General features: G+C 42.3%; 1 protein-coding gene across 1 annotated transcript; it reads right to left on the bottom strand.

Moving 5' to 3' along the window:
* Positions 1-6,598: 6,598 nt before the first annotated feature.
* On the bottom strand, positions 6,599-11,208 carry LOC103802635 (digestive organ expansion factor homolog; the record flags this gene model as incomplete). The annotated part of the gene is made up of 6 exons (XM_009075136.1): positions 6,599-7,123; positions 7,875-8,120; positions 8,534-8,646; positions 9,285-9,467; positions 10,696-10,898; positions 11,083-11,208. Coding segments are annotated over 6 exons (1,118 nt in total), but the record flags the coding sequence as incomplete, so codon positions are not given.
* Positions 11,209-11,946: the final 738 nt, after the last annotated feature.

Raw genomic sequence — 11,946 nt, 5'->3', positions numbered from 1 at the left:
ATGTTCCAACCCCTTGGCCATCACTTGCAAGTGGAATGTATTCGTGCTTTGCCCATTAAAGGCACTACATTTCTTTTGACCAATGGAAAAAAAATTGGCAAATTACCATGAGACCTCTCCAAGAAAAAAAAACATGGAAAGACTAGGGGGAAATTAGAAGAAAAACCAACACATGTGCAAACCCAGACATACACTGACATGCTGTAGTATAACCCTCCCCAAACTGGCAGCAGCTATGTTTATTTTAAATGGGTTACAGCTGAGGAGTGGCTTTTTTGCTCCACTCCTGCTCGGTGGAGGCTCTGTCTGCAGCCTCCTTCATAGTTCCTTCTGTGTTGGCCTCTGACCTCACAGGTTTCTGGAGGAGAAGGGCTCTTCACTGTTTTCCTCTCTTAGGCAGAAGTCAACAGAAGGGAAAGGATACCTAATTGTATCTGACTGAGGGAAAAAAAAGAAGTATTTCAGGACTCTACTCATTTGAAAGTTATTTTATACCATTAATTGCTTTCACTCTCATGAAGTTTGGGGGAAAATACACCCTGGATCTAAGTTTGTTTTCTGTTTTGTTTGCTTACTAGTTGTGTTTGCTGTCTGTTCTCTACCTCTAAAAGAGGTGCATTGTAATTGCTAGAGTCAAGTCTTCTCACATGGGGAAGCTTTGCTCTTGGTGCTCTGTGCCTTGCTGCTTTGGTCATGCTGTCTTGCTTGCTATTTGCTCATGCTGAGAGCTGTTTGTGCACCACAGGAAACACCCTGTCCCCTGGTGCCTGCAGAACTACCGTGGCACCTCCCCATACTGTAAGACAACTTCCAGCAACTAAGAGAGACTTTCCCTGTTATATTTTCCCCTCAAAAGTAGGTTGTGAGGTGCATTTAGGTGCCCAAATTTTATGCACTATCATTTGGACTCCCTTGTTCAGAAACAGGACCTTACTGTGCTTCTGACATCTGCTTCAGTTCTTCTCATACATATAGACAAGGTGGCCTTCTCTATGTCCATAGGCTCCCCCTTTCCCATGGACTAGTTCAACCAAACACCCCCATGCTAGGCTCCCCCTTTCCCATGGACTAGTTTAACCAAACACCTTCATGTCTGCATTTTAGGAGAGCTGTTTCACAAAGCTCATAACCACTCCTAGAGTTCCTACATGGCACTGCCATCTCTGAATGATCTCACCTTCTGGACTCAAGCAAGCAGCTTCTGAAGCTACTGGAGACCTTCCAACTTGTAGCAGGAATTAATTCAGACACTAATTTATTCCTTTGGGGCTCTTTCCTGGTTTAGCTGCATTTTTACCAGCATTAAACTGCATTCCACCCAACTCTGTTCACAATCCCAACGTGGGAGAAGGGGAGTGAGAACTGAGTACAGAGCAGCATGAAGGATCTGGAATGGCAGAAGAGGCAATGTCCACTACTGCTGGCTCTTCCCTCACTCTGGGAGAGTGCGACAGGCAGCAGAGCAGCAGTAAGCCAAACTACAGACCTGCAACCTCAAATGTCATTTTTCCAGTTAATTTAATCATGTCCTTTAATGTAACAGGGAAAGAACCAGAGAATCACAGACTATTCTGGATATAAGGATCATTGAGTCCAACTCTTTCTCCTTGCACAGGACAGCCCCAAGAATCACACTATCTGACAAGAATGAGACCATGCTTCAGAGCAGGTAATTTTAACTTTTAAGACATAGCACTGTGTTCAGTGATGTCTAAGAAACATGAATTGTCAGAAAATCTGGCTTATTCTCCAGCTAATTCCGTCAGGACTGGCCATGCCAGAGGAACCCACAAGGCCTTTTCTAACAAGCCCAGCCCCAAACAGCTGCAAGGCCAGGTGTGCTCCCCTCCTTTCAAAATTTTCCCCAGGCTAAAGGAGTGTCACTGATCTGTTTAAACTTATGAATGGGGCCAGACCAGGACACAAAAATTTTGGAGAGGGAAACGTTCATGCTATCGAGATAGTCAGCAGAGGAGATAGTATAGACGTAACTTAGATCATTTTGCTGCAATGAGCTGCTATGACCCTTCCAGACCCATCAAATGCTTTCTTTAGAAGCCCACTATCAAGGAACTTCTCAAAACCCTTGTAAAATTACAAATAAATTGTATTAACTGGTTCCCATCTATCCATGTTATAACTATGCTCATGACTTGTACAAAACTGATTCAGGTTTTCTTGTTTTGATTGAAAAAATATACATTATTAAAGGTAAATATTATTCACTAACCTATTAATTAAATGACAATAAGGGCTTTTGAAACCTGACACTCAGAGCAGGTAAGTAACATGGACACTTCTGCTTCTTAGCTAGTAATAACAAGGTACCACCAGCAATGGTTTTTCAGTTATGGCTCCTGCTACCAAGTTCCCCTTTTCTAAGAGTGTAAAGGAGGAGCTAATAAGAGACCTTCCAACACACCGATAAACCTCTGTTTTAGCAATTCTGGCAACATCTCTTTAGATTTATGCCTGTACCAATTGTAATAGTCTGAGCCTGGAAATGTAATGTCATGTACAGCGTGTAAGACTTTAGTGTGACTTAGCTGTTTTGTCTGAAAAACCAAAGCCAAATTTCTGTTTTCAGTTGCAGTGACATAATTATGTTGTTAACTGTTTCATGTTTACCATCCTATTTTTGTCCCATGTGTTGCTGTTTTTCTGGATATTACCTTGATCTCTCTTGTGTCCTTTACTGAAGGTTCCTGAACCTCTCTTAGATAATCAAATGTTTATTTCTTAAGTAGCACTCAATGTTACGGCCATTTCAACATCTCCATTTCAGGTTACTAATTCCCATTACTAGTTAATATCTGTTAGCTGTTTATCCATCCCAGAGCTGGTGGTCTCAGACCAACTCCCAGTCCACCAGGTGATACAACCAACCCCCAAACAACATGGAAGCTGAAGGTTAATTAAAATGTAACGAGCCCCAGGCTAATCAATTATCCTTTACTGTCAAGCTCAGCACAGAAGGTAAGATTTAAGGCCAGGAGGACTGAACTGCATCTTGCACCTAGCATGGGCAAAAGCACCTGGTTGACCAGAAGAGCTGGCTACAGTAACACACGTGTCTAATAAACCCCCTGAGATGTTTCACAGCCAGGCTTCTTCTGGCTTTGTGCCCTCCTCATCCTGAGCCATGGCACGGCACAGCTCAGCCAGCACTGGCACCTGCCTGTGTACCAGCAGCACTCTCACCTTCCCTATGGGATTAAAAGTCACCTGCCACCTCTGGGGAGGGGAAAAGATGAAGGCTCACCCTAGTGACCTTCCCCAGGGAACCTGCTTCCTTACCAGTGCAGAACCTGTGGGAGCTCTCTCACCAGGGCCATATGGCAAAGAGAGGAGCCCTCTCTGCTGTGCAGGTGGGTCCCTGGGTAGGACAGTGGTGGGGCTGGGTGCCAGGAGGGAATGCATCCTTCACTTGCTCTTAACCCTCTCTCTATACACAGCCCTCTTGTACATCCACGGATGCTTTTCTGGATGGGATTGCTTAACTCCCCCCACTGCAAAACAAAGTGTTTCATCAGACATGCTTGGCTACCAAGTCCAAAAAAACCCCAAACCCTGGAGAGTAACTCCTGGGGCTGAGGCCACAGAGCATGACTAATGCGAAGCTGAGAAACCCTGGCAGCCTGTGACAGCACAGCTGTAAAGTAATTGTTAATTCTGCTGTTGTTAACAGGAATGCTCCAGTTTCTCTCTCATGCGATTCGTCCCATGTTTCCCAATAACTGCTGCAAAACTAACAACCTGCCTCCTCACAGGAGGCAGCTCTCCAACTGCCAGAGACAAGACTGTCCTGAAGTCACCTTTCCCTCCCTCCTCCGCATTAATATAGGCAGTAGAAGGCTGGGTCCTATCTTGCAAACAGAAAAAAAAAATTATTGCCTTTTTGTCATCTTTGAAAGAGATAACAAAATGTAACAAACCTCTTACTCTGATTAGGTTCTGCTACAGAAAGAATGATCCATTACAACATGAGCTCATCAGCTGGAAGAACAGTCTTTCTATAGAGGCAGTTATGTCTCTCTCATGGTCATCCATTAGTAGGATTTCCTTAGAAATTTCCTGAGATAGGAGATGGTGAAAAGAAATTTTTAGTATCTTAACTCCAGTTAATTTTTACCTTTGGATTTCAATTCCCAAAAGCTAGATGCCAATGCTTTGGCACCACTGCATGTTAGCAGCTGGTGTCTGGAACAGCTCTCACATTACATTACAGCACCTTTCACAAATAATTCAGGACTGGCTTTCCGAACTCCAAGATCTTCTTGAAAAAAAGACCAAAAAATGCATTCCTAAGAACATCATCACCCCTTAAAGGTATGGTACCAAGGCCAAAATGAAAGGGATTTTGTTTCGCATTTGTATCCTCAAGATGAGTAGTTACTCATCACTGGTGCATTCTTGTGAAAACGTGGCAAAATACTCACTATGCAGAGACTGCATGCTGTCAAGTAAAACCAAGTAAAATATTGTATTTGCTAACATCATTTCTTACTCCATTTGTGTCAGAATTCGAACAAGTGTTGAACATTTTTTTAAAGACCCGAAGTCAGATATACATATTCCATTTCTAAAACCTGACTCAGTATTCCCATACAAATGTGTTAGGTTTGGCTACCTGTCTGATAGCCACATTATTGTCAGGAAAACGACAAGACAGGCTCTAAAGTAACTAATTTGGAGCCAGCAGTTGTCCCAGTACGTGAAGCATTGGTATCCATGAATGCGTGTCCAGGATGGGCCAAACCCTGACCTTGGTACTCATTGTCTCCCAGTAACCCACTGTCTTTGGAACCACTCTTAGACAAACCTCTCTGCAAAACCCTGCTGTGAACTACACCAGGGAATTCTTTAAAGTAAGATTAAAAGGGGGCAAAGGAGAAGTTTAAACAAGACCAAATTCTCTCCCAAGTTCACTGAAATTCCATGATCAAGTGGGTCAGCAGTCAAATTGTAGGAACATCACTGCACAGGGGTAGGAGGAAGCACCTGGGAACAGAAACACCTTCAGTAGAGAGAAGGGCTCCCCTTACCACCAAACCCATCCAACCCACTAGTGCAGCCTCCTAGGCAGTATTTCTAGCACTGGCTTACAAGGCTCCTACTAAAGCCAAGTAAGAATTTGTCAGGGTACAAAAACCTCATGCATGAGCTCTTTTAAGGGCACCAACTCTGTTGTCAGCAGCTCCAAGCACCAACTGAAGGCAGTGAAGAGGCATTTACACAGTGCTTTGGCAATCAGCAAGTTATAATTAGTAATCAACATTAGAAATGTTACACTAGTATATACATTTGAAATTTCAAGCTACACTTGTCTTATGAACACACATAGGTAGTTGATGTACAAACCATGAGGGCCTTGGACTACAGTTTGGCCTTACTCCCAATCAAGGCACTTTGCTATTAACTTCAGTGGGGGCAGAAAAATCCTTGCAGAGTTAAGGCTCTGGCACAAAACTCTTGCTGCTCCTTTAAACACCACATCATGTTATCTCCCTAAGCAGCTATCCCACTTTAGCTTCCTCAGAGGTCAGCTATTCATCTCTGCTAAGTACATCCGGTGTAGAAAGAAAATTCCATAATCCTATTTCGTGTGCTTGTTTTCATATGCACAGCCACAATTCTCCCACGGCCAGCCCAGGTCATACAAGAAAAATTGCCACTACGGCTGTCTGTGCTGCACAGCAGACAGATGTTCACAAGAAAAACTTTGCTGGGGCTGGTTCTTAATTATTGTGTGCTACAGTGGAGGTAAGTCAAATGAATAGACATCATTACTTAAAATGCAAAGCAAAAAAAGCATGGATTTTCATGTCTACTAAATTATTATTACCTGAGTTCACAGTCTCTGTGAAAGACAGAAATCAAGAATATGAAGAGAATTGGCAAAAATTATGCAACTCATTTACTTAGAGAGTTTATTTCACTTCGGTATATTTACTTAAGCCTCTTAGACAAGAACTCCCTCAAAGCTTATTACAGGATGGATGTTTCCTTCTTGCATTTTGGCTGACCTGCTGACCCTGCAGGACTCACCTGGCCCTCCAGAGAACAATCCTCCTGCAGTGCTAGCAAGTGCTTACAAAAACTAATCTCTCTACTTTTAGCTCCTTTTAAATTAAGCTTAGCTTCCTGGAAGAAGCAAAGAAAGAAGAGGCAGCACCATGACACTTCCATGCTGTACACGAGCAACCATTAAGAGGAAAAAATAGGCAGCCCACCTCTACCCCTGGTGTGAGACATGAGACCATGGGTATTTGCAACTACACCACCTGGTTTTGTACTTATCCCTGGTAAAACTGACTGGCCAGAGGCAGAAATGTTTAGGTCACTCCAAGAAAAATGCCAAACCATAGCTCCTACCCAAGCACATTCACGGATTCTCACAAGTGTCAACTTGAAGCAAGTCCAGCTCTCATTCAGCAACACAATTGTGTTGAAGAGGCTTTGCCTGCACTTCCCTTGTGTAGGTTACAGAATAGTGACTCATTAAAATACTTGGCCACATTTCCTTTGATAAAAGAAGGTGAGTTTGCTACCCCTGAAAATGAAGTGAAACAGTCCAATCAAAAGTTATTTATCACAGCATGAATCTTTACTGACCAGCGAGGTTATTTTAATATACAAGAATAGTTCTGGATTGATTCTGTTTGTACAGAGAAGATACCCCTGCCCATTGAATGACATCCTTCATTTCTTGTAAGGCAGAGTACTCAAATACAAAACTTAAATACCATATGAACAATTTCAACAGAATATTTAATAAACGGGAGTAAAAAGTTTAATACTTTTTAAAAAAGCAATATAAAAAACTGCATTAGGAGTAAAATGCAGGTCCATCCAAACATTAGTCTGTCATATCACTTATTCATTTTCTCCCGTAACAAAGAGGTGCACATTTTTCTTGGACTGTAGCATTTGAGCTGTGCGATCTATGCCAACCACTGCAGCCAATTTCTGAGCATCATACTTGGAGTAGAGCACAGTACAGGTCCAAGTAGCATCCACTCCATTGTCTGTGGCCTTCATCATGTTACAAATCTCACTGTAGAAGTGGCAGTATGTTGGTAACTCATAGAAAATGAGGTTTCTAATGCCTTTAATTGTATACCTGTAGTAGGAAAAACCAAGAAAGCAAATTTGTTGCCAGTTTTTACACAAGGTGCATGTTAAAACATGAATCCTGGATCAGTTCTTCCAATTTTCATCAGCTTCAATGCACATCAGTTGTAGTTCAATTCTACAATTCTTGTGGACTGAAGACTATCCAGAGAAGTGGAATTTAGAGGGGAAGAATCTAACACTTCCAGGCACAATAACTTGCTCTAAAGTACTGACCACTACCAATTTATGGAGCGTTCAGTCTCTTTAGTTTGGATTTTAAGACAGTGAAGCCTGATCAGACCAAGCATCATGAAACTTTTCATATTTCCCAAAACATTTTATGTTAATAGTAAAAATCCTGTTCCATTAGGAACTTGCAAACAAAAAAATTGAACCAATTATATATCCTTTTCCAAAATGTTTGCAATTACTGTGGCACAGATGAACACAAATAAAAGGCCCAGTGAATCCCATTTGCAGGCTATATCATCCTGTCCTGACATCAATGGAACTTGGCAGTACTTACCTTCCTGAATCAAGCCTGGCACGTACCAAAGTATTAGAGTCTTTGCAAAGACACTGCTGACAACACATATAGACTTTGAAGTAAACTCAAAAGCTCTTACTTCAGTCAAGGAAGTCCTCAGGGAGATCCAACAGATTCAAAAAACAGTATAGCCCATCTATGACTGAGGTCAGACTCTACCTTCAAAACAGCACACATGCAGCTCAGAGGGAGAACTCGGTCCACAACTCACCTTTTGTAAAAGTGGAAGCGCTCGGTGAACAATAGAAACTGCTTCTCTCCCTTGAGAAAGAAGCGCCTTGCTCTGCAGACAGCAGCCTTTTTCGTGTATTCACAAATGTGAGTGAAATTCAGGTCCTCTTTCTTGAAGTAATTTCGAAGACGTACGTAGTCAAAGTATGACGGGACATAGATGAGTGTGTGGGACATGATGGCATCGCGGTACTCGGGCAAAACTTTGTCGATGAAAAACTGGAACCTTGGTTAAGAAAACAAGTATCTTGTAACCAGAGTTAGCATTTAGCTTGGTAATATTGATATGAGCTCTAACAGGAATATCAAACAACAGACTGCCGAAGATTTTCACTACATTTTTCTTACTTTTAACTTCATAGGATTTGTACATGTGTAGAAGATTTAAAGGCTTTATCACTAATACACAGTCATGACAGAGATTGGTATTCCTTTCCCAGAATTTATTCTCTGGTGCCTTTGGCAAGGAGAAGGCTGCTATTCCCCTCCACCTGTGCAGAGCCTAGCCTACACCTGAGGACTAATAAAGGCATCCTTCTGTAGTGGAACCACATTGTGCTCTGCAGGAAACAGTACGCTCCACTAACTCTGAAACTGCAGTCATTAGGGCACAGCAAACCAGTCTGAAACACAGAGTACCTTGCATCTATTACACAGGTCACACTTTCAGCCTCCAGTCTCCGAAAAACATGGGGAAGTTGGACCACAACATGGCTGATGGAGCCAGTGAGCGGCACGTTGCGGACAGCGACCTGCAAGAATCAAGCAGGATGTTTAGGGAAGCAATGTTCCAAAGGGAGGCACACTCACTCCAGCCAGCTTTCTGCTCATAACCCACACCTGTCAGCACTGCACATGGCTGTTTTTAAGGAAGCCCAAATACAAAACTACAGTTGTGTATACAGATACCGGATCTGTTAAATATATGATGACTGCTTGCTGACTTCCATAGATTTGAAACAGTCTATTAAGGGTTTTACTTTTCCTGTTTTTTTCAAAGTAATGACAGTTTGTGCTTCCTATACAGTAGGAAGAAAAAAAAAAAAGGAGGAAGCAGGCAAACCCTCCATTTAATAACAAAATAAATAAAACAAGATAACTCGTGTGTGTGAAAATAAGAAAAAAACCAAAGTCCAATTTCTGACATGGAACAGCAGCTAACCATGAAAGAAAAGGATCAAACAAGCATCACTGCAGGAGGAAGAGTTCTCCATGCCTCTGGCACAGCATGCAGTGTCATGGAGATTCAGACTGAAATATCTGGCTAAGGGAAATGATTGGCATACAGACAGTCTTTAAACAACCGAGTTATGGAATTTTTCTTCATGTTAGGTTTTCTGCTCCTCTCCTCCTCTCTTCCCCCAGCACTAGAAGAAGGCTTTCAACTCACCTGCCCAACATAATTGAAGCAGTGTTTGTTGAAGACAGAGTTAATCTGGGGGTCCTGCAGAGCGCTGAACAGCAGTGTCTGCCGGTAGTACTTGGACCAGTTGTTGAGATTCAACATTCGCACTCGGGAAAAGTCTACCCCATGGGAATCCAGAGGCAGCAGGTTAATGTGCTTCATCAGGTGCTACACAAAGAGATGGAAACACATCACTGCTGACATTCCTGTGCCAGCCTGCAAAAGCCTTAACTGCAGCAAGGAAGTGGGCAGGGGTCAGCAAGACAACACAGAATGTAGCAGTAGCATCTCCCAAGACATGACTGTCTGGAATTTACTGACCACAGCAAGAGTAATTTACTTGATTTCTTGCCACAGAACTGAAAGATACCATCTCCGTAGTCACTACTATCAGTAAACTTTGCTTCTAACCTTCTCCCCTAGGGCAAGTATAATGCATTTGTTTGTATTAAAGTCAACGGGCCCAAGGTTTCTGGGCCAAAAGAAGCACAACTGCAGCTTAGCTCCCATCACATTCAGGGAGATTTTGGGTGCATGTGAAGAAATTCACCTCATTTTGCCCTTAAGGAATGATGCCTAGGACTGGCATCCCTGCCACCACATGGCAGGCAGTCGCATCTAAAGGGAAAAACAGGCTTCAGGACTCATTCTTTGGATATCCTCTAGGCTCACATGCCCTTCCTGTGACTCCTGAGGAAAGAAGACACCTTCTGGATTCATTCAACATGCACAGCAATGTCAGGAGGGCAAAATGCCTGGCCCAGGTACCTCAAAGGTGTCTATGTGTGGAAAAGAAACCCCAACATTTCAATCCTGAAAACTTTTTATTAACTAAAAGTCAAAAAGCATGGGTACTACCACATACTAGCCACAATCCAAGAGCTCTATTTTCACTAAATGTACAGGAAAATATTCATACTGTTTAACTTTGGACATGACTAATGCTTAGCATCTCAGCAGTCAGTAGAGACAAGCACCAGCTCCTACTGCTTTCTGAAGGAACCCAAATTAGGTTGTAGAGATTCCTCACACGGCTGCAATCTGACTGAGACACTGGGCAGTCAGACAGCTGGCATATTTTATCCCAAATGTGATTAAAGGAATCATCATTATCTGATCCTGCAAGATAATTAAAACTGTCCAAAAAAATCTCTGATGAAATATAGCACTAAAGCACCAAATTTATAAAGAACAGGTGCTGAATACTAACAAAATCTGTAGAAAGAATATTCTTAGTATAAGGAAAATATCAGGGTAAGGGGTGGAATAGGAACAAACATACATATCTGGAATCAAGTCATTAATAAGTAGCAACGCTGCTCACTGCCAAAACTAAGTAACACTAGACTAACAAGACACTGTACAACACAAAAATAAATACATATGGAAAACGCACCAGAACGTGTTCCCAGTTCTGCATCAGGTAAATATCTGCTTGATCAATTATGAGAATTTCTATTGATGACAGAAAATCAAAATCTCTCTTCTTCTCCCCCTCTGCGCCAATAACAGTCCTTATCCCCAGGGGAGAGGCAATGATGATGTCTGAGGAGTAAAATGGTGCATACAGTCTCATACTCTTCTGAAGAATCGCAACTCCTGTCCAACAACAACCAACAGCATTTTCTTAGTTAAGATCAATCAGCAACCATATTCTTCCAGCAGACTCTGTAACAATAACTCCCTACATTTCCCCTCCCTTGAGACATACTGATGATTTGAGCTGGACACAACTAACCTGTCTGAAACTCTCCTTTCACCAAAAAGTGCTTACCTACCCTACCCCCTATTTGACAAGCCTTTGGCAGATTTTCATGAAGTCCAGCAAAAGTCTTCCAGTAGTACTCTTCTCCATATTTTTTACAACCTGGACAAAATTTTTTAATTGAAACATATTTCTTGTGATTTTCTGTTAAACAGGGGGACGAAGGGATTGAAGAGTTTTAGGGGAAAAAAAAGGCAGAAATTATTAACTATTGCTTTCTCCTTAAATCCTAGACTTTGGTCTCTGCTTTTAGGTACCATAGTAACTGTTCAGTTAGTAACCTTAATCTGTCATGAAAGATCTGGTGTGGACCTCTTGCCTATAAACGGCCTTTATTCACAGGACTGCAAGATTTGCTACTAAAACACAAAGGTCCTTCATATTACCATGACCAGCCTTGCAACTTCCCTGTCACTGCTTCTCACACTGCACATTGCAGTGTACAGGCTGAACCAGCTCATGTTAAAGACAGGAAAAGGAAAGAATCAAAGGAGTTTGTGACACAACTATGTGGCAACACTGCCAGAACCTGTGTTTTTCTGATCCTAAAAATCCACTAGTCTGCACCATACTCAAACCACCTCCTAAAGTTTGCCCATTCTGCTCACAATATAATTACTTTGCTCCTATATACTACGATCCTTTCTAGAGTTCTCAGATGAACTCCAGATGAACTCAGATAAATTGGAAATACATGGATTTGATGGACGGACCACTCAGTGGATAAAGAACTGGCTGGATGGTCGCACGCAGAGAGTTGTGGTCAGTGGCTCATTGTCCACGTGGAGGCCAGTGACGAGTGGTGTCCCTCAGGGATCAGTGCTGGGGCCAATACTGTGCAACATCTTTGTCGGCGACATGGTCAGTGGATTGAGTGCACCC

Source organism: Acanthisitta chloris, unplaced genomic scaffold (genome assembly GCF_000695815.1).
Source record: "Acanthisitta chloris isolate BGI_N310 unplaced genomic scaffold, ASM69581v1 scaffold43025, whole genome shotgun sequence".
In the NCBI taxonomy this organism is placed as follows: Eukaryota; Metazoa; Chordata; class Aves; order Passeriformes; family Acanthisittidae; genus Acanthisitta; species Acanthisitta chloris.
This window is presented reverse-complemented; position numbering and strand designations above follow the sequence as displayed.